This window comes from Ictidomys tridecemlineatus, chromosome X, assembly GCF_052094955.1.
Source record: "Ictidomys tridecemlineatus isolate mIctTri1 chromosome X, mIctTri1.hap1, whole genome shotgun sequence".
Lineage (NCBI taxonomy): Eukaryota > Metazoa > Chordata > Mammalia > Rodentia > Sciuridae > Ictidomys > Ictidomys tridecemlineatus.
The window spans coordinates 18,533,911-18,560,933 of NC_135493.1; the positions used below are offsets into that span (position 1 = coordinate 18,533,911).

The 27,023-nt window shown below is 37.2% G+C and overlaps 1 protein-coding gene across 1 annotated transcript in view; it reads left to right on the forward strand.

Annotated features, from left to right (window-relative positions):
* The window catches only part of Gpc4 (glypican 4), a 111,911-nt gene that overhangs the window by 78,444 nt on the left and 6,444 nt on the right, over positions 1-27,023 (forward strand). Inside the window, exons 3-4 of the mRNA XM_005337689.5 lie at positions 11,945-12,336; positions 23,893-24,058. Of these exons, the coding sequence (XP_005337746.1) occupies positions 11,945-12,336; positions 23,893-24,058 (558 nt within the window). The remainder of the gene's footprint in view (positions 1-11,944; positions 12,337-23,892; positions 24,059-27,023) is intronic.

Sequence of the window (27,023 nt, forward strand, 5' to 3'; positions counted from 1 at the left end):
GTGCATTTTGTCTGTCCTGAAAAAGAAAAGGCTTATTTAATCCACCACTGAATTGAACTGTTTGACCTAGAGAATTTTCCCAAGCCAGTTGCACTTCAGTTCCTTTTCATTTATTATCCCCACCCATATCTCCATCCTCTTAGCAGAGCAGTTAGAACACTTATAATAAATATGACTCAAACATACATTTTCAGGTAGCGAATTTGGCTATATGTCTGAATGATTTAGTAATTCTACATCTGGATATGAATCCCAAGGAAAGAAATATCTGCATAGAGATGAGTGTTAACAGCACGGCTATCCCAGCATTATTTATTATAGTGAAAAATTGAAAATAAGCGTAAACACCCTGCAGGTATTATACTTTGACCTGTCCTTAAGATGTCATAGAATGTAATCATTGAAAATAACGTTTCTGAAGAATTTTTAATCAATGTTAGCAGTGTTACATGAGAACAGGATATAAATAATATAGCATGATGTCACCCATGTGACAAGATGTTTTTATAAGAAAAAAACAGGAAGGAAATCTGATAAGCTATTGCTGTTCTCTTTCAGTATGGGATTATGGGTAATTTATATCATACTTTTCAGTTTTATTACAAGGAGGGGTATTTTAAAAACTATATTATATTCTGTTTTTAAAAAATATTTGACACCATAATTTATTTTAATTTTTTATTCATTAATTGTACAAATTAATGGGTGTCAAGTAACATTTACATACTTGCATGTGTTGCACCCTAATTGTGTTTACCCTCCTTTTGCCTTCTTTTTCTCTCCCCTCTCACCCAGTCTCAATGTCCTTCTCCCTTCTTTCAGGTCATCTTTTTTTGTTTTATTTTATTTTGTTTCCACATATGAGTGAAAACATGTAATACTTGTCTTTCTGTTTGGCTTGTTTCACTTAATATGATGTCCTTCAGCTCCATCCATTTTTTTTTCCTACAAATGACAGCGTATTGTTCTTCTTTATGGCTAAATAATACTCTATTGTGCATATATTCCATATTCTCTTTATCCATTTATTTTGACAGATATCTAGGCTGATGCCACATCTTGGTTACTGTGAATAGTGCTGCAGTACACATAGATGTGCAGGTATCTCTTTTGTATGCTGATTTTATTGCAATTGGGTAGACCCAGGAATAGGATAACTGGATCATATAGTAGTTTGCTTTTTGTCTCTTGAGGAACCTCCATGCTTTTTTCCTTGGTGGCTGTACTAATTTACATTCTCACTAGTAATTTATAAGACTTCCTTTTTATCTACATGTTCATCAATATTTGTTGTTGTTGTTGTTGTTATTTATAGTAGCCTTTATGACTGAGCTAAGAAGAAGCCATATTGTACCTTTCTCCAGTTTTTACCTTTTCCCTTATTGTGCATTTCTCCAATATTAAAGATATTGAGCATTTTTTTCGTATATTTATTGGCCATTTTTACTTCTGTTGAGAAGTGTCTGTTCAGATAATTTGCCCATTTATTGACTGACTGACTTGTTGTTTTGTTGTTTTCATCCTCTGCCAGATGAGTAGCTAAGATTTTCTCCCTTTCTGGATGAGCTCAGTGGCACACATATGTAATCCAGGTGACTCAGGAGCCTGAGGCAGGAGGATTGCAAGTTCAAGGCCAGCAATTTAGTGAGACTCTGTCTCAGAAAGTGAAAAGGGCTCTGGCTGTATCTCAGTGGCTGAGCAATCCCCCATACTAGGGGGAAAAAGGACTTTCTCCCATTCCTAAGGCTGTCTCTGCATTCTGGTGATTGTTTCCTTTGCTAAGCAGAAGCTTCAATTTCATGTCATCTCATTTGTTAATTCCTGCTTTATTTTTCTGATCTATTGGGGTCCTATTTAGGAAATTGTTGCCTGTAGCAATATCTTGGGATGTTTCCCCTATATTTTTTTCTAGATGTTTCACTGTTTCAGGTCTTACATTGAGACTTTTTATAATTTATTATTTCTCCCTTTATTAGGTTTATTTCTACATTTTTGAGGCTATTGTGAATGGGATTGGTTCCCTGATTTTTTTTTCTTAGTGAGATCATTATTGGTTATATAGAAAAGCTGTTTATTTGGGGGAACTTTCTACTTCAATGAATTGGCTTATCTGATCAAGAGTCCTGTGGTGCAGTCTTTGGGGTTTTCTAAGAATAGAATTTCATCAGCAGCAAAAAGGAATAATTTGACTTCCTCTTTTCCTATTTGTAGCCCTTTTTTTCTCTTGCTTAAGTAATCTGGCTAAAATTTCTGTACAATATAGCATAAGAATCATGAGTGTGGCCACCTTGACTTTTTCCTGGTTTTACAGAAAATCATTTTCCCCATTCAGAATGATATTGGCTATAGGTTTGTTATATGTGGGCTTCATTATGTTGATGTATGATCCTTCTGCACTTAATTTATTCAGGGCTTCAAAATGAAGTGATGTTGAACTTCATCCATCAAAGGTGGTTTCTGCATCGATTAAGATGACTATGATTGTTTTCTCTTGACTTTGTTTATATGATGTACTATATTTATTGATTTATGTATGTCAAACCATCCTTGTATCCATATGGTAAAACTACCTTGGTCATGATACATGTTCTTTTTAATATACTGTTGAATTCAATTTGCAAATATTTTGTAGAAGATTTTTGCATCTATGTTCATCAGGGATATTGGTCTATAATTTTCTTTTATATTGTGCAATTGTCAGGTTTTAGTGGGTAATATTAACTTTGTAGAATGAGTTTACAAGGGTTCCTTCTCTATTTTGTGGAATAGTTTCAAAAACATTGGTATCACTTCTCCTTTAAGAGTAGTAAAGTTCAGCACTGAATCCCTTCAATCCTAGGCTTTTCTTTTTTGGGAGACTTCTTTTACTGCTTCAATTTCATTACCTGTTATTGACCTCTTTTGTTTTTTTATTTACTCTTGACTCTATTTGGATATGTCATGTTTCCAGAAATTTTTCCATTTCTTCTAGATTTTCCAATTTCATGGCATATAAATGTTCAAAATATTCCCTAATGATTCTTTGAATTTGAGTAGTTATCCATTGTAATTTACATTCATTGTTGGCCTAGGGATGTATATTATCAGCAGAACACTAGCCTAGCATGCACAAGGTCTTGGGTTGGATTCCAGCACCAGATACACATAATATGCATATATACACACATGTTCAAGGTTATTTTGAAAGATATATAGTTGTTCTCATCACTTTGTTGATTTTTCTTCTGGTTCTTTTGAGTACTCTGTTTATTTCTTCCAGTTTTATGCTATATTGATAATGTGTGATTCTTTACTGTTTCTCATTTGTGTTTCTGCTCTTCTTTATTTCTCTTTTGTGCTCTTTTTTATGTTAATCTTATTTCTTCTTCTGGATTAAGGATTCCCTTAAGTATCTTCTGTAATGGTGACCTAATTGTCATGCATTTCTTTAGTTGATGCTTGATTTGGAAGGTTTTTCCCCCTTTTGGTACCAGGGATTGAACCCACTGAGCCACATCTCCAACTCTTTTTATATTTTTTACTTTGAGACATGGTCTCGCTAAGTTGCTTAGGGCCTTGCTAAATTGCTGAGGCTAGCTTTGAGCTTGTGATCGTCCTGCCTTAGCCTCTTCAACCATTGGAATTATAGGCATGTGCCACCACACCCGGTGGAAGTTCTTTATTTTTCTTGTTCTCTCTCTCTCTCTTTTTTTGATCCTGAAGGATAGTCTTACTGGGTATATTGGTTCCATTTGCTTTCTTTCAGGCCTTGAAGTACACAATTCCATGCTCTCCTAACCTGTAGAGTTTCTGGTGAGAAATCTGCTGTTATTCTTGTGTGTTTACTTACAAATATGACTTGGTGCTTCTCTTTTGTAGCTTTTAATATTTTTGCTCTATATTATAATTTTTGCAATCTATAATATAATCATAAATTATAGAGGTTCTTTTATGGTTATTTCTACTTGGGGTTCTGTGTATGTGTATCAGGGATTGAGCCCAGAGCCTCATGCATGCTAGGCAAGCACTCTAGCACTGAACTATATCCCCAGCACCTATTTCCCAAGATTTGGGATATTTTCTGCCATTATTTCACTTCATAGATTTTCTGTATCCTCATTATGTAGTTCTTTTGCCAAATATTTGGACACTTGATCTTTTAATAATGTTTCAGAGATTTTCTGTGTTCTGTTCATTATTCTTATTTTTTCTTTGTTGTGTTCTGAATGTGGTGATTCATCAACTTTATTTTCAAGCCTGATTCTTTCTTCTACTTGATCTAGTATATTGTGAGGTTTTCAACTGAGTTTTTAATCTGATTTACTGAGCTTTTCATTTCTAAGACTTTTTTCTCCCCTAAATTTCTCTTTATTAAAGTGCTCATTCATATCTTGCATTGTCTTCCTGAATTCATTTAGTAGTTTATTTGTATTTTCTTATATTTTATCATGCTTTATAAAAATCATTATTTTTTTCTAGCATTTCTTCCTTTTAATATCTTTGTCATCCATTTATTAGAGACTTAGGAACTTTAGGAGGTGTCGGAGCACCTGTTTTTTTTTTTTCCATACTTCTTGTGTGTCTGTGTTGTAATTTGCATGTGTTGGGATGTATGTCTCTTCCACTTTTATGTGAATGACTTCTTAGTAAAGTTTTTTTGTCAGTTTGTTGTGTTGTATTGACTTTATCATAAACTTCTTTGACTGTGATTGGTGAGTTTTGATATACTGTGTTAGAGCTTGAGGGACTCTCTTTCTCTGTAGTTCTTGCAAGAATGGGCTTCCTCTGGTGGTTTAGGCAGGAATGGTATAGATAGTAGGGTACATGGGGTACACACTCTGTGATTACTGCTACAATGGGAATAGAAGCCCCTATCATATGTTGGGGGTTTCCTGGGCTCTGTTGTTATTGGTTCTATTACTTGAAAGCAAGTCTACTATTAGCTGGTTCAATTGTGGTGATGGGTATGTCCAAAGGAATTGAAATCAACATATTTAAAAGATACTTACCTTCTAGTGTTTATTGCTGTATTGTTCACAGTAGCCAGAATATGGAATCAAACTAAATGTCTGTCAACAGAGGAATTGTTAAAGAAAGTGTTAGTGTGTGTGTGTGATTTACATATATACATCACAGCTATGGAAGTCCTTAAGTAAATTGCTTAGTTGGTGACGGAAGTGACCTTCATAAAATGGAATGATGCCCAGCAAAAGTACTGAGTACACAGTACTAAGCCTGTGTCCCTGGCCATGTTAGCCAAAGATAGGAGCTGGGAGATACAAACATTGTACTTTCCCCTTAGAGCTGAGGCACTCAAAATGCTTTCAAGGAATAAAATTAACCTTGGAAAAGAAGGGTGATCCTACTTTTGCAAGATCTCCTAGCAAACTTTGATATGCGAACAATCCCTAATGAGGTCCACAGCTGGCAATTGGCCTGTCAACCTAGGAGCAACCTATTAATTTTCTCTCCACTGATAAACATTAGTTGACTATGTGACCTTTTGGCACACCGTACTTTATCAGGCACTCTTGAGGAGTGAGATTATGCCATGATAGAGGAAAGTGCTTGTTAAAAGCTTTCACACACTCCCCAAAATGCAAGTCAGAAGAGGAGATTATAAACCAAAGTTTCAGTTTCTTAGTAAAATGCTTTCTGATTCTTCTTTCCCCTTTACTTTTGTAGATGCCTGTATTAGCTGTTCTTCATTAGATATTTGATATTGGGTGAAAGAATAGCTGAGTATAACTCCCTTATATTAACGGTTTGAAAAGTATGATTTGTAGCATTTACAAAGAGGCTTCTTTTCTTAGGAATTTTGTTGATATGGTGACTTAATGTTTACATGCCACTCCAGGGCTATGAAAAACAGCATTTATAGTAAAGGGGAAATTAATCCTTGTATGTAAAAGGCAACTTCCTAATAATGTAAATACAAGGTGGTAGTTAATAGCACCAAGCAAATGGATTGAATACAAAAGGTTTCCAGTCTCTAAGGTCACAGGTTGATTCTAGAATACATTCTAGCTCGTTAATCAATGGCTAGCCAATTGTTTATTAAAAAAAAGTAACTAATGGCATTTAATAGCAGAACTGGAGGTCCTTTGACCTTTTTGAAGAATTTTGAATGTTTATTTGATGCAAGACAAGTGGCTGCCGATGGACGTTCAGAAGTACACGATGTTCTTCTTCTTTTTTAAAAGACAGGATATTTACATAGAAAAAATTTGTATGGAGAAGTTTTGTCTTTTCACTCTAGTTTTTCCCATGTTAAATCAGTACTGCTTCTACTAAGAATAATTATATTTTAAAGCTAGAAAATACTTAACAGTCCCCTAACTCAGTCTTTGTATCTAGCAGTCTTTTGACAAACAAGGTAATATGCAAATGTAATACATTGAAGGAGGGGGTGAGAATTGATCTGATGGCTACTTCTTAATTTTTACATGTGTATGCTGTGTATGGTGTTCTTTCTTTTAATGTAATGTAAGCTGTCTTTCCAGAATTGAGGTTTCTCCATTCCTTATTTTTCACTCAGTAGTTGTTCCCACCCTCTTAGATGTCTGGGACACTTCACAGCCTTGTAAGGTAGAGCCATTAAACATTTCCTTTGGGATAAACAGGTCTCAGTTTTATAAGGCCTTAGGTCTTCTCAGCAGACCTCCAGCAGCTTTGAGCTTCATTTATTTCCCCTGATGGATTATGTTTGACTCTACTAGGAAAGATAAAAACCAGTCTTAAAAGATTATTTTTAAAAATGATTGTTCCTATAAAGAAATTCAAAGGGTTGCAACACATTATTTCCTGTACTTCTAGCAGTGTTTACATATTGAACATCTACTTCATGCCAGGCATTAGTTAATATCCCTATTTTGTGGATAGGGCAGTATAGACTCAGAGAAGTTTGTCCTTTTACCCAACTGTGGTCACACAGCTCCAAGTAAGAATCTTGTGCTTTCCCCACTGTGTCATGCTGCTTCAGATTCACAGCATGTTATTGTGCTTATTTCCTTTCTAGTGTTAAGTGACCATTCATGAGCTCAAGGAATGGCAGCTGCTTGATCTTCAGAACACATATACTTATGCCTCCAAACTGAAAATTGAAGAGTGAATAAACCCTGATCACAGACACTATCTCTCAAATGCTCGTTAAACACCTCCTTCTTGACTTACTTTCACTTAAATCAGACTCTTTGAGCAGCATTTTTTTTTCATGAATACACTCAACAGCTGCAAGGGAGATCTAACTTCCAATTAGCTTGGCTTCTGAAATGTGTGTTACTCTGGTTTACACTATTCTTGGCTGGTTCTCTTATCCACCATATACATTATAATTGGTTTCAGGCATAATGATTATGAAGGAAGATTGCTAGGTGTCTTGGACTAGGCAGCTTTTATTTAGCAGTTAGAATGTAATGCAGGGTGGGAATGGAGATGAGCAACACTGTGGTTGAGGAAGTGGTATTGATGGCTGTGCACCAGGACCTGAACATCTAATTCATGGTCCATTCTTCACTGTAGAAGGAAATATCATGGAAACAAAAGGGGTGAGGGAGCAAGGATATGAAAGTATTATGCAAGAACATATGGGAACTGCTAATTTAATTGAAAGGAAATATATATTTTTTTCTTTAATAAGAAATTATTAAACTCTGACTGACATTGTACCTAATCAGTATAGATTTTATAATTTAAATTATGTGTGCCATCCATGTGAGGTATCCTTTCAGACAGAAAGTATAGGCCAAAAAGTCCCATTTAACAGTGCTAGTGAAAATAAATCTAAGGAAAAATCAGTCTGAGACTTTTGGATCCCATCATTTTTGTTCTGTTGACTCTCATAGGCAAAAGAGATGAATATTTAAGAACTTTCTACATGAAATAAAGGATTAAGAAAAAAATTTTGGGGGGATGCTGGGAATTGAACCTAGTGCCTTGTACATGTAAGAAAAATATTCTACCAGCTGAGCTATATCCCTAGCCCAAGGATTAAGAATTTTATAGATGTTTTTTAAATCTCTGGTGCACTCATAAACCATATGTGGAAAGTGGTGGTTTAGTAAAGGTGAATTGGATGGGGGAAATTTGTCTTTCTAGAAACTTTCATTGTAGTCTGATTGGGCAGAAGGAAGGTTGAGATGCATGGTTAAACTGTATGCTTTGATTTGAGCCCATAATATCCACTCAGTACATACTTGTCAAATTGTATAGCCATTTAGAGAGATTAAATTGTGAGGTTTTAGTTTATTATATCAGTTTTATAGAATTTCTCAAGCATTTATTAACCACATGTCCATTCAAATGATTTTTATATTTGTAACTTATATGTCCACATTAAAGACTCTTTTAAAATGTGAAGGAAATAAAATTTCAGAATGATGAAATGAATTAGGATTTAGTATGCAGATAGCACCAAGCTGCTTTTTTAAAGTACAAACTAACTTAAATTCACACACTCTTAAGATTTTCCCAGATAGACTGTGAGTTGTGAGAATAAGTGTAAACTCCATGGTGGTGTTCATATTAGCTTCAAATCAGTCTCCTCTACATGGAATCATTCATTTCTCTTATACTGTGAGTGGCTATATTTTATGTAGCTATATCAACTGCTAAACTCCTGGCCTGTACAAGGAACTGTAAGAATGTTTTACTTTTTCCATAGAACGTTCAGTGTCTTCATGCTTGTTTGGCCTGCAACATTTTGAAACCTAAAGGGGATGAACTTTGACATTTTTAGAAGTTTTAAATTAAAACTAAGCTAGATGTGCCATTCTGTATGTTTCTCCCTCAATTTCAAAAAAAAAAAAGCTATGACTGTAGGTGCCATTTATTAAAAATGTAAGAAAGTATTAAGAAAGATTCATTAAATGAATTTGAAGGGAGAAACCAAAAAATTCTTAACACCCAGTTTTTCTGATGTGTACCAATTTTATGAGCAATATAATGAAAATGTAATACAGGGAAAAACCTGTGATTGCTGTTGGAACTCGCTCTTTTAGGTCATGCAGCATTAATAGTGTGGCCTTAACACAAGGCTTGCATATTGTTCTCAATGACCAGGCTTTATTTTTCCAATATGTGAGTGCTATATATGCAACACACTGGATGTGTCACAACACAACCCACATGCTCCGTTAGTTTCCTGATTGGCAAACAACACTTAGCATGGAAGCTGGTGATTCAAGCACAGTATGAGACATAGATCAGATGACATTTAAGGTTCCTTCTCATCCACAGACTGCCCAACTTTGAATTGTAGAAAAGTGCTGCATGCATTTAATCATTCACATTAATACTTAGTTAAGAGGGTCCCATATAAGAAAATTTGTCCCCAAGACACCATAAAAATAACATCTAAGGCTGTAACAATTTTTTTAGGTGCAATTTATTCGAAAGACTTTTCCCCTTGATTAAAACAGTACTGCTTGTCCCAAATGCTCTACAGTCAACACAGTAGTTGCTGAGCAGCTGGTGATTGCTAGTGAAAAATGAAATGGGAGAAGTTTTATCAGGTAGAACAGTTGTTCTCCAACCTCAGGCTACAGCAGAATCACACAAGGGTAGATCCAACCCCAGGGTTTCTGATGCAGTAAGACTGGGGTGGGACCAAGAACCTGTATTTTTAACAAGTATCTAGCTGATTCTGATGCAGTGCTGGTCCCCGGCTCATGCTTTGAAAACTCTGCAGGATTTTGGAGAGAATAAAAGGATAGTTGACTACTTACATGGTTCTTGCAATGGTTAGTTTTGGTTGTCAAGTGAATTGAGGGATGCCTAGAGAATTGATAAAGCACACATCGGGGTGTGTCTGTGAAAGTGTTTCCAGAGAAGATTGGTATTTGGGTCACTGAGCTGAGTGGAGGAAGCCATGTTCTGAATGCCAGCAGCACCAACAAATAGTCTGGGCCCAGATGAAACAAAAAACATGGAAGAAACAGGGAAGCCAGCTCTTGGTACTGCTTACACTTGACCCTTCTTGTGCTGCTGTGGCATCAGACTCTAGGTTCTTTAGCTTTTGAATTTAGATATGTACCAGCGACACTCCAGGGGACTTTCAGGCCTTTGTCCCAGGACTGGGGCAGTATCATTGACCTCTCTCTCATTTTCAGGCTTCTGGCCTTTTGGACTTAGCAGTTATCAGATTCTGAGGCTCACCAGCCCATATGTGGCCATCATGGGGCTTCTTAGCCTCTGTGATTGTGTGAGCCAATCTAATTTTATATATATATATATTTTTTTTCCCCCTATTGGTTATTTTCCTTAGGAGAACCCTGACTCATGTAGTTCCTCTAGCTCTTTTTTTCTTTTTCATTTTCTGCCCTCTCACTTGAAGGGAGAGAGCTTTGGTAAAAATGCCAATGGGGATGGGTTGACCTGCCTGTTTGTTTACTCTGCAGAGAGAATCCAAGCCTAGGAAATAAAAGACCAGCAATAGTAGAAAGAAAAACTAGATGAAAGAAGGAGAGAGCTCCCCCAAAGCCAAACAAACAAGCATATTCAAAATTTGAAAACCTAGCACTAGAAAGAACTATGGACTTTATCCCTAAATCTCAAGGAAACATGAAGTGATGAGTTAGGGGCTTGAGAGACATAGGTAGAGAATCTCTTGGCACGAAAGGGTTAGTCACACACACTTCTATCTTTTTCCAAAAAAGATAGTTCAGGTTTTGTAAAAATGTATTTGGAGTTAGTTGTCAGTCTCTGGTTTGTCCACCCAGCGTGAGAAGAGAATAGTTTTGTAGCTCTATTGTATTTTGATAAGCTTGCCAATGTTCTTGCTTTGAAGTATGTGGCATATTTTCTTTCTGCTCCATGTTCACTTAGAGACACTTTCTTATTTGATGTGGTCCTTATATTTTGCTCTGGTATTTATTATATTTCCTGCTTATAAACTTGATATCATGAGGTGTTTATTTTTATACCAGGCAAGAGATTCTTTAAGAATGATTAATGTTACAGATACTCTGTTAGCTCCTCTTTTTCATTGAACTTCCTGAGAAAAGCTCCAAGACGAGAAAACCAATTCATCATTTGTACTTGAGAGATTAAAATCTTTAACACTTTGTCCATGGCTGTGTGGTGGCCAAAATATAAATCTAAAATAACTAGGTATTCCTGTTTGTATTTTTTCGGTTATTTTTCCATGTCCTCTTATAAAAGCTATGCTTAAAGTCCATTATGTATTTATATTTATTTTTTATGTGGTGCTGAGGATAAAGCCCATTGCCTCTCATGTGCTAGGCAAGTGCTCTACTGCTGAGCTACAACTCCAGCCTTGCATTTATATTCTTATTGTCTATGTCTCTTTCTTTTTTTCTTTCACATACAAAGGACACTGTATGAATCTTTTAGGAGCCCAAGATTAATTTATATTAATATCACAGAGGACCCAAGAACTTACTTTCAGAACCCTTCTGTGCTTGCTTCTAGGGCTATTTCATGTTTCTTAGCCTCAAGAATTTCTTACTACATAGATATGTAAGGAGGAGAAATGAAAAACCTCACACCCAAGTAAAACAACTTTTGAGAATGCCTATCCAGCTCTTAGGTTACAATTAGGGGTTAGAGTCATGCTGTTGAAAGTTCCTCAAAACCTGATATTTTAGATATTTGTTTATTTTTGTTTAGTTTTTCATTCAGAAAGAGAATGTGTGTATATTATACTGACTCTTGAGTAGTTGTTGCTTTAAAATTTCATATTTTTAATTAAATTTCATTTTTTCCATCTCTTAAAGGTAGACACATGTGTAAGTGACTTTGTGACATAGGTTTTTTTTTTTTCACTGACAAGTGATTGGAATTGATAAATTCCCCAGAAAGCATTCACTCTGTATACAAACATGTTTTCCAATTTAATTTCTTGATGCTTTTCAGTTTTCAAATTTATCTACAAAACATTTCGTTATTTAATTACTAAAAAAAAAAAACCCTTCTTCCCTTCTCTCATTTTTTGTTTTGTTTTTAGAATTCTTCAAAGAACTACTTGAAAATGCAGAGAAATCCCTGAATGATATGTTTGTGAAGACATATGGCCGCTTATACATGCAAAATTCAGAAGTATTTAAAGAGCTCTTCAAGGAGTTGAAGCACTACTATGTGGTAGGAAATGTGAACCTGGAAGAAATGCTTAATGACTTCTGGGCTCGTCTCCTTGAACGGATGTTCCGCCTGGTGAATTCCCAGTATCACTTCACAGATGAGTATCTGGAATGTGTGAGCAAGTATACTGAGCAGCTCAAGCCCTTTGGAGATGTCCCTCGGAAATTGAAGCTACAAGTTACTCGTGCATTTGTGGCAGCCCGTACTTTTGCTCAAGGCTTAGCAGTTGCAAGAGATGTAGTGGGCAAAGTCTCTGTGGTAAGTGCTGTTTGCATTCTATGTGTGTGTTTTTGTTTTGTTTCATTTTAAAAGCAAGTTTGGGAAAGGTACAGAAATGAATCACTAGAATTCCATTGGCTCAAAAAGTCTTCTCTCTTTATCTCTTGCCTCCTCTTCTCTCACACTTTGTTCTCATACTTGTGCTTTTTAGAGTTGCTAAACAAAACCATGATGAACATCTTCATATATCATTATTCTTTTCTGTGGTTTCCTTAGCAACCATTCTTAGAAGTAGGATATGTGTTTGCTCTGGAATCTTAACTTCAAAAATGAGCTTAATAACCTCCATACTCTTCAGTTCTTATTATTCCACTCCCCATCTTGGAAAAGAAACTTATACACACAGGTTCCACATTTGGTTGTTTTGAGTGACTATGTTGGAGCCTACTAGTTATAGTCTAGAAAGTCATTTATAACCAACCCATGAGCCCATGCTCCCTTATTATAAGTTATACTCAGAGCCTTTTAGAAGACAGAGCTTTCCATGATAATTAATGTGGGCCCCATTGCTCTTGACCATGACATTATTTATAGGATTACCATTACAGGAAATAAAATTGTAGTGTGTAAGCAGGATGATGAAATGAACCTGATTCCTCAATTGTACATTAAGCAAATTGGACTAGATCAGTGCTTTTTTTTTCAGATTATGGTCCTTGAGGCCAGCTTGGAAGGTGCTTCTAGGCTTCCACAAAGATAAAGGGATCTGCTGTTTTTTAGTGGGTGAGACTGTGCATTTGTGCCTTTACCTCCCTAGTTTCACCAGAGAAGCTTTGCTTTTTTTTGCTTTTATGCAATAGGGTTTTGAGCAAGATTTCAAAGGGGAAAAGGTTCTATTGCTATTTTCCCATTCCTTCCTCAATGAAGCTTGTTGTTGTTGTTATTGTTGCTGCTGTTTTGTGTGTGGTGCTGGCAATAGATCCCAAGATCTTGCATATGCTAGGCAAGCACTCTACCACTGAACTATATTCCCATCCCCTGAAAAATTTTTGCAAAGCCATTCCACCACTCCCCTTCCATGACCCCAATACCAGGGAAGAAACAGATATACTAGGGCAAAGTTATGTTTGCAAGATTGATGTTAGTGTTACCTTTAGGCCCTCAAAGGAAAAGCCAAAGTGTAGGTCATTGCTAAAGAGACTATACACACAGGATAGCAGCCTCCAATTAGGCCATTTGGTTGTTTTAAGGACCGGTCAACAGAAACACTGGACAGGACTACAAACACTGAAATAGTCACCTGACTCCCTATCAGAGAGTTCATCTATAGTTAATGTGACCATATAATATATTGTCCAAACTTGGACATGTATTGTCTAAACCAGGAGGTGCTTATTGCTAATAACTACATATAGACAACAGGTGTCACTATTAATAAGCAATGAGGACTGCCCAGGACCTACAGTCATCCCAGTTAAAGAGGAAGATTTTATTTAGCAGAATGAAGAAAATGATTCTAAAGGATAATGTGTTATGAAAAACAGTTGCTTATACGATTTTTCACATTGGATAATAATAAGGATTAGTTGATTGATTGCATTACATTATTGTTTTTTTTCTATATCATCTTCAGCCCATCAACTATCAGAAAATAATTCTTTGTACTGTTTTTGTTCATTCTTCTTCCTTATGATATTTTTATTATACATTCCAAGTATCTGTGGGGGTATATGAGGCTGTGGTTGGGGTGAGGGGATGATTGTTATAATTAAAGGAATAATTTGGTTCCTCAACTCTGCCAACCCCAACAACCATTATTAATTTTGGAAACACTTATGTCAGAGTCCCTAAAACAGTGCATGATTAATCCAGATCAATTATTTACATTTGACATTTTTTCAACAGTTCCTTGTGTTTACCCTAAGCTGAAAAGGCAGTAAGGTTGGAAATAATGTTTTATAGACTTTAAGTATTGTATTTGTAATCAGAAACTTTATAGAAAAATAGTGTTTTGGCTTCACCATTGTGCTGCTTCTAGACTTGAGGATTGACTTGAAATCAAACCCTTCAACCAGGTTGGTTTATGTTATCTAAATTAACAATAGGAAGACACATAGGCGTCATATCAGTTTCTAAAGGTACATAAGCAAGAATTGTATCCAAATATACCATCTGTGGAATGTTTGTAAAAGCATGCCAAGCATACTTGCACACTTGAGAAAATATTACATGAACTGTTGAAATATGACTACCAGTTAAATAGAATTTAAGGTACAGTGACATGAGGAAGACAATGAATGACCTGGCTTTCAAAACCTATTTGAAATTGAAAATGTTGAAAAAATCCATGTGACTAATTTATAATTAAAATCTTCTACCAGTTTGGGCCCTGAAGCAATTTTTTTCAGATACAGGATCACCCCTTCTAACACCTGCCCACCAGCAATTTCCATGTGGAACTAGAACAACCCAAGAAATAAACATACCTTCTTTTGGTGCCCAATAAAATTAATTGCCTTGAGCTTAAAAAAGACATTTTAGAGTAGGAAATGTGTTTCCTAATTGAAGAGACCCACCTTTCCTACTTATCTACAAAGAGATCCTTAAAATCAAATATGACAAGCATCCTAGTCTTGGGGCTACTGATTACATACTTAACTCAGAGATGTTCCTACTTTTCTTTATGAGTGGATGCCCTACTTTTACAGTTTACTTCTGCAACAAAATGGTTGCAGTTTTAAGTTGAGCAATGATTTGATCACAGCCAAATCTTTGAAAGGCCATTAGCACAATCAAGTTTAAGTTACTTCAAGATAAAGGCACTGCTTCGCTGAAGTAAATGTGCCTTGCTTCAATTTTCTGGGCCCAAACATCCAGTGATTTCAATGCACTCCATTGAGCTTTCTACTCAAACTTCAGAAAAGTCTTCTTAATTAGTAGCAGATGGTTCAAGAATACCCTAGTGCTGCACGTCTTTGTATTACTTATTCCATCTTTATTTGCTATGGTTCATGATACATTTCTTATATACCTGCTTGTAGCAGCAGTTTTGCCTGAAAGGGCAAAGTCTGTTGTGGTCTTTTGGAAATGCACAAGTGGTTACATGCACCATGAAAATTAATAGCTCCTACGCCAAAGAGAGTTGCATTCTCATGGTTTCAATTAACACTGACATAATGGGACTCTGTCTATACCCCACCCCAAACTACAGGGGCTATAATTAGAAATCATGTGTCTTACCATTGAGATGTCTAAATGACTGTCTTGCCTTGAAAACAGTGCATCACTCTCCCATCATTTCTCTCTATTCGCAATGCCCTGGCACCTACAAGAATACTTTAAAAAATACTTTGCCACTTCTCAAAATCATTATATATAAACTTAAAAAGCATCAATATAAAAAAATTAAATTTCTTTTAGTTGTCAGTGGGCTTTATTTATTTATATGTGGTGCTGAGATTCAAACCCAGTGTCTCACACATGCTACATAAGCACTCTACCACTGAGCCACAATTTTTGGAATGTAGACTCACTCCAAAAATGTGAGATTCTGGGGATGGGGCTATAGCTCAGTGGTGGAGTGCCTGCCTTGCAGGTGTGAGGCACTGGGTTTAAGATACCAAGTGCAGACATATATTCAACCCTTAATATTACTTTTTGCTTATGGTCTTAAAGACTAGGTAAGATTCAGACTACAGTGGGGTTAGGAATGGTAGGTGTGCAGGAGGTGCCAGAGCTGAACAAATTGAGATTGCACATGCGCAAAACAAAAATAGAGCCCTCTTCAAGGGGGGCAATATGATGATATTTCAATACACAGTTCATAACTGCATCCAGTCATTTCAGACAAAAATTAGACACACTTTCAAATATTAATGCAGCTTCAATTCCATCTACAACATGCCCACAAATGTTTCTGAATGAATCCTAGTTTGTTCCATATATTTTGTTACATTCTCAACATTCTATTATCATATAAATAGGAACTTCTCATCCTCCTTTTTGTGCATTGAATTCAAAACTAGCTAGGAAATTGCTGAATAAACTCATCACATCCCACAACAAGTGTGGGTTCCCTATCTCTTTCTCTTACCATAATTTTGGGAAATATTTCCTGTTATTTTTATTGAGTACTTATGTTACCAGGCAACAGATAAAATCTAGACCTTTTCTGTTTGTTTGGTACTATTGGCTGTGCAAAAAAATAAGATTACTGCAACAAATGTATGTTAGGAACTGGAATAAACTAAAAGGAAATGTGTTTCTAACTTGAGTGCAGCATGTTGACTGCCATCACTGTGTAATGTGGCTTAAGGCTCGTTCTGAATTACTGAAATGAAATCCAGGCTGTGTGAACAGTTCTGCTCCAGCATTTTTCTTTTTGCATGCTGCTTGCAGTAGTTTTTAATGTGGAGTTTGGGAAATGCAGGTTATTTGGTTAAAAAGCTCAATGTATGTTAAAAGTCTTTGCAGAGAAGGAAACTTTTCTACAAAGGTTTTTTATAGCAGATATGGCATGCAGATGTCATGTTAAATGTATATCATTGGGAAGGCAAAAAGGAGGTGTAATTTGTTGTGTTATGTTTTGAGATACTGGGAATGGAACACAGGGCTTCATGCATGATAGCCAAGCACTCTACCACTGAGCTGTATCCCTAGCCCACAGTGATTATTTTAAAAAGAAAATGAGACTTCTTCCCCCACTGACTTTTACCATGGAACATAGACTCACTCCAAAAATGTGAGATTCTGGGGCTGGGGCTATAGCTTAGTGGTAGAGCGCCTGCCTCACAGGTATGAGTCACTGGGTTCAATCCTCAAGACCACATAGAAATAAATAAATAAATATTTTTAAAAATCTGAGATTCTAAGTCGCCTCCTAGAATTACCTTAACATTTAGAAAGGCCTTGATCAAACTCAAAGGGATTGGAATTGAGTATCAGCATATTGTCATTATGGGTCAATAACTCAAACTCAGTCCAAATGACATTCTCTTTCTATCATACCTGCCTCCAAAGGTAAATATATTTCTCATTTTTTACATAAATAATCTGAGACCTTTTTTTCTTCATATCAGGCCCTGTTTTTTAGTAGGAATTGATAATCTCTGCTATAGTTAGCTGCAGTTCATTCAAAACTTTAGAACTTTGGTAAAATATGAATTGTTTTCCAAGAGAACTCTTTTTCTCTCCAAGTCCTGCAGTGTTTTCTTGAGCCTTTGAATTCTTTATGAGCAGGGGCTAGTGAGTAATGCACCATAATTGTATATTCTTCCTTACTCTATAAACACATTGAGCAGCTCTAAAGATATAGGTCTGGTACTTAGTTAAGTCATTATTATTTTATTACACAATGTGTCCTCTCATTCAAATGTTAGTATTGCTCCACGTAGAACAGGTGTGTCCTAAATTGCCCTCTAACAAAAACTGATTTATTTGGTCAGTTAACTTTGAAAGCTACAAATTATCACTAGGAGGCATCCAGCTTCATAGCTAAGAGGTGGAAATACTATACTAGGTCTGGGAGCTATGGAGAGGGACCAGACTCAGTTGTTACCCTCAAGCTTCCTACAGTCTACAACTCAAAAGAAGCCATTTAGATACACATCAAGGTGGCTGAGGGTGTGTAACTCAGTAGTAGAGCTCTTGCCTGGCACATGTGAGATCCTCATTTTAGTCCCCAGCACTGCAGAAATAAAAAACCAAACAAATAAAACTAGACACACCTCACGAAGGTACACATGCTCTGAAAACAAATTCCTTGGTTTAAATCTTGGCTCTGCCATTTACTGGAAGACCTTGTGTGAGTCCTTTAATTTCTTTAAGCCTCCCTCTAATTCATTGTAAAATGAGAGGATAAATGCCTCATGTTATTATTTGGAGACTTAGATATATTAATAATTTGCCATCCTAATAACAGAACCTGACACATACTAAGTACTCTATAATGGTATCCTATAAATCAGTAAAATCCAATAAAAGTTATCAATAGTAACTGTCAGAAAAACAATATTTTTCTCTTGCACCTTGGCATCAAGAGCCTCATAGCCACAAAACTATGAAAGCTAAATAAGCATTTTCTCTCTGAGAGCATTAGGCCATTTTTTGGTTGAAAGTGGGCAGTGGAGGAGTATAAAGTTTCCTTTTCTGGTTCTTTCTTTGTATGATTTTTGAGAAATAACTATGAAATCTCTAAGATACATCCAAAAAACATGGCTTTTGTAAAAGGCAGTCATCACCCCCAGCCTTAATGAACCTGAATGTCACTGACATGTGGACTCAATAGGCCCTTCTAAATAAAAGAAAAGCATATCAAATGTTAGTCAAGAGCCATGCCCCAAAGTAACAACCAAATTGCATGTTTTAAGTGGCAGGCCATGCTATCCAGAATAAATGCCGAATTTTGGATTAAAGGAATGCCTTGGAGTATAGTTACCATTTTTGCTAATCCCCCTGTGTGGCATCATCTACTACTTGGCCTTTGGTCTTCCAAAGTAAATCTACTTCAGTTAATAAGTTTTGAGGGACTCAAAGGAAGTAATTGATTTTGATAGTTACCAGGGAATAGAATTTGAATGAACTTGAATTTCTATTCAAAATGAATAAAGCCCTAGAACAAAGTATGACTTGGTCTACTGTTGAATTTGTTTACGGGTGAAAGATTTGTCCCTGGGAGTGTAGAGAGACCACTGGGAACTTATATAGGAATACCCAGCAATGTGTAGTGTATCAACATGTGATAGCAAGAGCCACCACTAGATCAAGGAACCATGGACATTTGCCAGAAATTCCAAAGTATTTTAAATTACAGTACCATATACCATTGTTTGGCTCTTTCTTCCCTATGGTAGTTGGCACATCTTTGGTTCTTTTATAACCTACATTGCTTCTTACAAAAAAGCCCTTGAAGATTCCAAAAGAGAGGCAGCCATTTGGTTTACTCACTGGGGAGTCACACAGTCAGAAGGTAGAACTAATCCTTGGCATTCTGCATTGACCATCCTGAGCATGGTCAGGTTAGTGAGGGTGGGGCCCCAAGTCCTGGAATGCTGTCATTATTGACCCCTTCTTCTGAGGGGCCTTGCAGGACTCTTCTTTCTTTTGGTCTTGTGACTTTTTTTGGGGGGGGGGTTGATTTGGTACTGGGAATTGAACTGAGGGTTCCTCCACCACTGAGCCATATCCCCAGTCTTTTTTTTTTTTTTTTTTAATTTTGAGATAGGGCCTCACTAAGTTGCTGAGACTGGCTTTGAATTTGAGATCCTTCTTCTTCAGCCTCCTGAGGTCACTGGGATTACAGGCATACACCACTGCACCTAACTTCTTGACTGTTTTAAAATCCTTATCTTTAATGAAATGGAGAAAATTATGTGCATGTATGAATATGTCACAGTGAATTCTACTGTTAGGCATAATTAGAATACACCAATAAAAAGTAAAAATTTATTTATTTATTTATTTTTATTTCTTTTTTTTTTAAATTTATTTATTTTTTTATTGTTGGTCGTTCAAAACCTTACACAGTTCTTAATACATCATATTTCACAGTTTGATTCAAGCGGGTTATGAACTCCCAACTTTACCCCGTATACAGATTGCTGTATCACATCAGTTACCCTTCCATTGATTGACATATTGCCTTTCTAGTGTCTGATGTATTCTGCTGTCAGTCCTATTCTCTACTATCCCCCCTCCCCTCCCCTCCCCTCCCCTTTTCTCTCTCTACCCCTTCTACTGTAAATCGTTTCTTCCATTTGTATTATCTTGTCTTACCCCTCCATTACATAGTTCTTGATATATCATATTTCACATTTTGATTCAAGTGGGTTATGCACTCCCATATTGCCCCTTATACAGCTTGCAGAATCACATCAGTTTCACTTCCATTGCTTTACATATTGCCATCCTAGTGTCTGTTGTATTCTGCTGCCTTTCCTATCCTCTACTATCCCCCTCCCCTCCCCTCCCCTCCCCTCTTCTCTCTCTACCCCCACTACTGTAATTCATTCCTCCCCCTTGTATTATTTTTCCCTTTCCCCTCACTTCCTCTTGTATGTAATTTTGTATAAACCTGAGGGTCTCGTTCCATTTCCATGCTATTTCCCTTCTCTGTAATTAAGAACAGACTAGGGAAGAAGAGCACAAGAAGAAGACCATCATTAAACAGGGTTGAGAGGTGGGAGGGAAAGGGAGAGAGAAGGGAAATAGCATGGAAATGGAAAAGTAAAAATTTATAACTCTTCTCTTGGGCCAGGGAGGCTGAGGCATGGTGAGGATGACAAGTTTGAGGCCTTAGCAACTTAGTGAGACCCTGTCTCCAAATTAAAAAAAATAAAAAGGTCTGGGAATGTGGCTTAGTGGTTAAGCACCCCTGGATCCATTTCCCAGTGCTAGAGAGAAGGGCATTCCCTATATATTCAGACTTCATTCCACACATGGGATTTAATTCTCAGGTTCTGAATTCCCTTCATGCATGGTGGTCTGATTTGTGATTGTGAGACACAAGATCAATTTTCTCTAACATTGGTATTTATATGTCCCTTCTCATCTGAGTTTTCTTATAACTTCATCTCTCTTTTCAGTTATGATATTATTTAGTGTTCCCATAGCATTTTATAGCCAAGTTCCTTGTAATCATTTTTAGTAGTTGCATAACAAATTATGAGCAAAGCATGAGTCAGTACAAAACCAAAGAATGAAATGGAGCCGGGTGGAGTAGCATTCGTGTGTAATGCCAGTGGCTCAGGAGGCTGAGGCAGGAGGATCATGAGTCTCAGCAACTTAGTGAAGCCCTTTCTCTAAATAAAAAATAAATAAAAAGGACCAGGGATATAGCTCAGTGGCTAAGTGCCCCGGGGTTTTATCACCATTACCTGCCGCTCAATGAATGAAATAGAAAAATTCCACCAAACCTAGGTTCATAATCTTCCTTTAAGAAAATTCTACTGTATCATTTCATTTGGTCTCTGATTTTCAAACTTAAGCCTTCATTAGCCTGTTTTAGTGGGGGATAGTGCAATATCTACTGCACATATGATTTAACTTGTAACTAAACTATGAATACACTGTGTTATTCTCTACAGTTGCATACCTCTGATTCCCCATGCCAAAAAAGAAGAGGAATGGGAAAAGGGCATGTTTGAAAACAAAATGTTTCTCAAGTATGACTAACTTGAATCTAAAATTTTTGCTCATTTCCCAAATGCCCATGCTACTTTGTGTTTTGTAAAACAGGTTTCATATCTCAATGCAGAAATTCTTACTTGCCTTGCTACCTAACACAAATACCTTGCCGAATAATCGTTGACACAGAGTAGTGCTCTGTAACTATTTGTTGGCACTTAGATTTTTACATTTCTTCTTATCAGGGCATTGTCTGCTCTTAAGCATAACAGTCAACAATGCCAAGTGCTATTGTGTGATTTTTCATAGTCATCTATATAACTCTTCACCTCTCTTAAGATTCAGCCATTTAACAGATTCACCAATGTGGAACACAGCTAAAATAGGAAAATAACCAGTGTCTAAGAATAGAGTTTCCTATCTTCTGTTTAAGAAGGCAGGGAAATGTGATACATCTGGGAAATCTTTTTGTCACAAAAGTTTGATAAGATGCAGTACTGGAATCAAATGTAGCAAGGTGACTGTCAGCAAGTCTTTGGCTTCAGTTTTCTTATCTCTTAAATGTGAGCACAGCTTACAGTGATCTTTAAGGCCCCTTCCTACGATCCCATGATTCTCTGGCTACCTCCCTTCTTGAGGCCTGTTTGCTCATCTGTAAAATGAAAGGTGGACAAATATCAAAGTCCTAACAATCTGTGACTTTAAAGCATAAACTTTTAGCTATCCAGAAAATCTGGTTATCCAGAGGGCCATTCCTCGAGGGTATTGGTTAGCCAAGATTTTACTATACATTAATACATAGTTAAAAGGACTAATTTAATTCCTAGGAGAACATTTGGGACTGATTAAAACTGTGGAAAAGTTCTAATTCTTTATAGGGAATGTTGACTTCAGTGTATACAATTACCATCTTGTTGTTTTGTTTTTCCGTCTTTTAGGCTAGAGTTCTGTTTGGGATGAGGGTGTGTGTGTGTGTGTGTGTGTGTGTGTGTGCGCGCGCGCGCGCGCATATACCACATAGGAACCTGACAATGTTAAGTTTTTCTCCTGATAGTACTAATCCCCTGTTCCTGTTCCTAAGGGCACTGTTGATAAGAAGTATTCACAGTAACACAGCAGAGCAGGTGAAGTACATTGCCAGCTACCCTGCATCCCAGCATCTGTTTCCTGAAGCAGTATCTGCTTCTGAAAGTCTGTTTGTAGAACTGGTTGATATGGATAGGGAAGAATGCAGTAACCTTTGATAGACACTCCAAAAGAGGACAGAGGGACAGAAAGGATAAGACAGGAACTTTCAGTTAGCTGCCAACCAGGGATACCTAGCCATGATCCTTTCTAAGCATTGATGGACACAAGGGGCAGAATTATATGAAATCTTCTATGCCCAAGACAATTTTACCTTATACAACAAGAAACTTGAAACCAAGTCCCTTTTCTCTGCAGAGAGTGGCTAGGCTAGTCTGACATCAGTACTGTTTTCATCCAGGATGCTTCCCTCCCTCACAAACTTTGAGTAGCCCTGTGTGGTGCCATACTGTGTCTTAGTTTCTGCCTGGTGTTCAGGCCCCTCTAAATTCAGGCCACATATACTATGCATTCAACATAATTTCCCCAAATTTCTCAACTCTGTTCTGAAATTTCATGACCGGTATACTCTCTAATGGCTTTTGTTTATTTCATTGTCTCTACCTGAAAGATCTCCCTTTACTTCTTCTCCACCTAAATCCAATCCCTTTTTCAAAATTTAACAGAAGCCTCTCCTCATCTGTCAGCTGTTCCCTGAGCACCTTGTGCTCTACTGCTCCCAACCCTGAAAGGCCTTCACATGCTCTCAAGTTTAAAGTTATTCATATTCTGCCTCGTAGAATACATTACTCGTCTTCTGTGCAGCTTTTGGCATAAAACGGTACACACATTGTACCCTTCTCAATCCATCTTGTTTCAGGAGTTAAGGTTTAAAAGGTGGTCTTAGAGTCAATGTGTTTATAAAGAACATGTGCCTGTGTTTCAGTCTGGTGAAGACCACTAATTGTAGTGGCCATAGCAGGTCACCTCCATGACTGTGTCTCATAGCCGATTCTGGAAGGTTATTTATAAAAGAACTTTGAAGTAATTGAGCTATTGAAAATGAGTATGGAGAGTGTGTGTGTATGAGAGATTGGGAAACAGGAAGGTGGAGATTAGGGGAGGAATGGTCATTTATAGAGTGGGAGATAACATGCAGCTTGGTTGTTGAAGGTCCTGTGATGTTCATTCCCACCTCCATCTTCCTCTTTTCAACACAGATATTCCATTTATCTGACCTCAATTTCATTTATTTCATTGGAGGCAGGCCAGGCCTGCTAATTGTGATCAGTTTTAACTTATCCATAAATTAAATTCATGGCCAAGCTTTCAATGTCACTTTAGTAGATTTGCAATTTCTTTGACTATTTTAACCCCTCCTCTACTAATTTTCTTTTTGTACCTTAGGTAAACCCCACAGCCCAGTGTACCCACGCCCTGTTGAAGATGATCTACTGCTCCCATTGCCAGGGTCTCGTGACTGTGAAGCCATGTTACAACTACTGCTCAAACATCATGAGAGGCTGTTTGGCTAACCAAGGGGATCTTGATATCGAGTGGAACAATTTCATAGGTGAGCAAGCGATTAGCGTATTTGTGTTGTTGGAAATGGCTCCACTTCTGGCCACAAAGAATGTTGTAATTGCCAGCTGTGAAATTTCTGTTCATTTTAGTATTAGCTATTTAAGGGCTTGCCAGAGCAGTGACCATGCTGACCATTCTTCAAATAAAAGTTCCCTTGAGCTAATGGTGGCATATCTCATTGCATTCGATATAGTGACTACCAATTTTTAATAACTCTCTGAGAAAGTGCTTTTTTGATATTTTCTGCCTAAAGGTCAGTTTTAGTTGTATTTCATAGGTTTGTATCCATGTAAATGCTGGCGTACAGCCCTCTCAGAGCTATGAAAGTGTCTTTTCAAATGGTCTGTCACACTGCAACCAGGTCTCCTACACTTTTCCCAATACCCATTTATTCTTTGGATCAAGAGAAATATAATTATGAAAATGTAAGGGTTTTGTTTCTATAGCGGATTTAGCAATAGTAGACTGCTCTGGTGAGCATGGAAGCACCTTTGCCTGAAAATTTAAGGAATGAGTGCTCCTTCATAGGCCTTCCACTTGGGAAACCATTATTAGAACCCAGAATACACCCAACCATGGTCAGTTTCTGAGATGGCTAATTATGATTTTGTAGGAAAGACAAAATAAGCATAATTTAAATAGCCATACATCAACTACCTTGATACCTACTTATTGCATATTAGCCCTAAAACATCAATGACAGTGCTGAAACTCCTAATGGTGCATGTTAGTGGGACCTTTCACACATACTAACACCTCACAAAAACAAACTCATTTTTCCACTCCCAAGTCACATTTGCATAATTGCAGAATTTGAATGTCTTATAGGCACCTATTTTTCAGTTATTTGTCCTCATGGGAACATGTGCACAGTTTACTGCCTTTTTTTTTTTTTTTGGTGGGGAGGGTTGTGGTTGGGGAATGCTTTTTAGTCTGCGTGAGAGCTAATTACCATATTAACTCTGTTTGAAAGTGCATCAATAAATTGGCTCCAACAGATTCTTGAGAACACTGACACAGGAAAAAAAAAGATGTGAATATTAAGCACTTCAGCACAATTGTAGCCTAAATAGCTCAAAGCTGGAAGACCTGAAAAAAAAAATCTTCTACACACAGAAAAGCAGAATCCCATGAAAGGGAAAGCATAAGACCAGCAAATACACACAGGAACAAATGGCACTTCATGAAGCTACAGGAGAAATTGTTGCTTCCAAATATTTTTCATGACAATAATAGCTCATGGCATTTCCAGATGTAAAGTTGATGCCCCCCAGCAACACCACCTATCCCACCCTTATCCCCACACCAAAATGTCAGGTTTTCAGTTCACTTTTGCTAAGTTGGGTTTATAGAGAAAGATGGTAAGCCTTTCCACATTCCCTATAATCAACTGTTTCTCTGGGCCAAAGAATAGAATTCACCATACAGTACAAACTGCTGTATGTCAATAGCAACCCAGCTTTGCTAATTTCCTACATATACATCTGGTATGGAGAACAGAAGGGAATTTCCCTCATACTGTTCCGTTATTCTGACATGTCCAGCCACAGTCGTCACAAAAGTCCTCTTGTCCTTGTATTAAAATACAAATTCTTCTGTGTATTTTTCCAAGAGTTCACAAATCCATATCAAATCAGAACCATACTCTGGCTTTGTAATTAATGTTTTCAGCCAGTTACTCTTAAACAAGAAGACCTTAGTTGCTGATGTTGTTCTTGTAGTATATTTTAAAAATCACATGTGTTATCTTGAAGAAGTACAATTAAACCCAAGTGGAAAATGATAGGATTTCTGAATTGATTTTTCCCCAATCATTTTCAGTGATACCTTTTGGAGGAATGAGGTATGTAATTGTATCTAAACTTCATTTTTAGTGAGTACACTAGTCTTTATTTCTAATAAGCTGATATAAAAGGCCAGGAGTAATAGCCATTGTTAATCTCTAGTGCTTTTTCATGAATTTTTCACAATGGTTTAATTAATCTGCTCTGGGTTGTAGAATTCAGTCCCAATTTACATGCCTCTGCTGTAAATTCTCTTTTTTTCCTTGTCGTCTTCTTCTCCCCTCTCTGCAAGGAAGTTTTCTTTCCCCTTTAAATGACTGCAGTTAATGAATGGTCAAGGGCTTTTTTTTTTTTTTTTTTTTTGCCCCTTCTTTAAATCAGATCTTGGAGTTAAGTCGGGAAACTGCCTTTTGTTCTTCCAGTCAGGTCGGGAGGCTGAAGATGTGGGTTTCTGATTATTGGCAGCACAATGCAAAAGGAATTGCTTTCCCTAGTGAGAAGGGGATGCTTTGTTGCACAGCAGAGAGTGGGGGTGGTGGCAGCAACTCAATGCCAGTATCCTGAGCACTGCAACTCTGCAGTTGGACTAGACCCATTAAAAGACTAAGGGAGGATTTTCCAAGGCTGCCTTCTTGCTGCCATGCCCGCTCTGTCCTCCCAATTGCATCTGCATATTGCCATGAATGGTGACCCTTTAGTAAACGTGAACATCTTGTCCATCTTTATCAGGATTGATCCAAATAGTTGAAATATCTTGGAACTCACCTGAAACCTTCAGTTTGAAAAATAAGCCAAATTCCTGCCCCCTCACTCATGAGACTCACCCAAAAAAAATCATTTCTAGAGAATCACAAATTATTCTTAGGTGCAACTTGTTCTCCATCAGGTGCTGAAGCTGTGTTACATTCATTTGACTCAGAGCCAGCCCTATTAATGTCACATGTTGCTGCCAGTGGGTATTTAGTATTGGGGTTGCTGGCAGGGACACCAGCCAGTTCCTGGCAGGAGGCAGGAGCCAGTCAGAGATCCCACAAATAAGAGACCTGTGGTTTATATCAACCAGAAGAAAACCAAAGCACCAAGCTAACCATCTTTGAATTTCTCTTGGGGCTTCTTACAAGGGCTGGTTGATGTTACGGAAGAGCCGATTGATAGCCAATCCTGACTTCC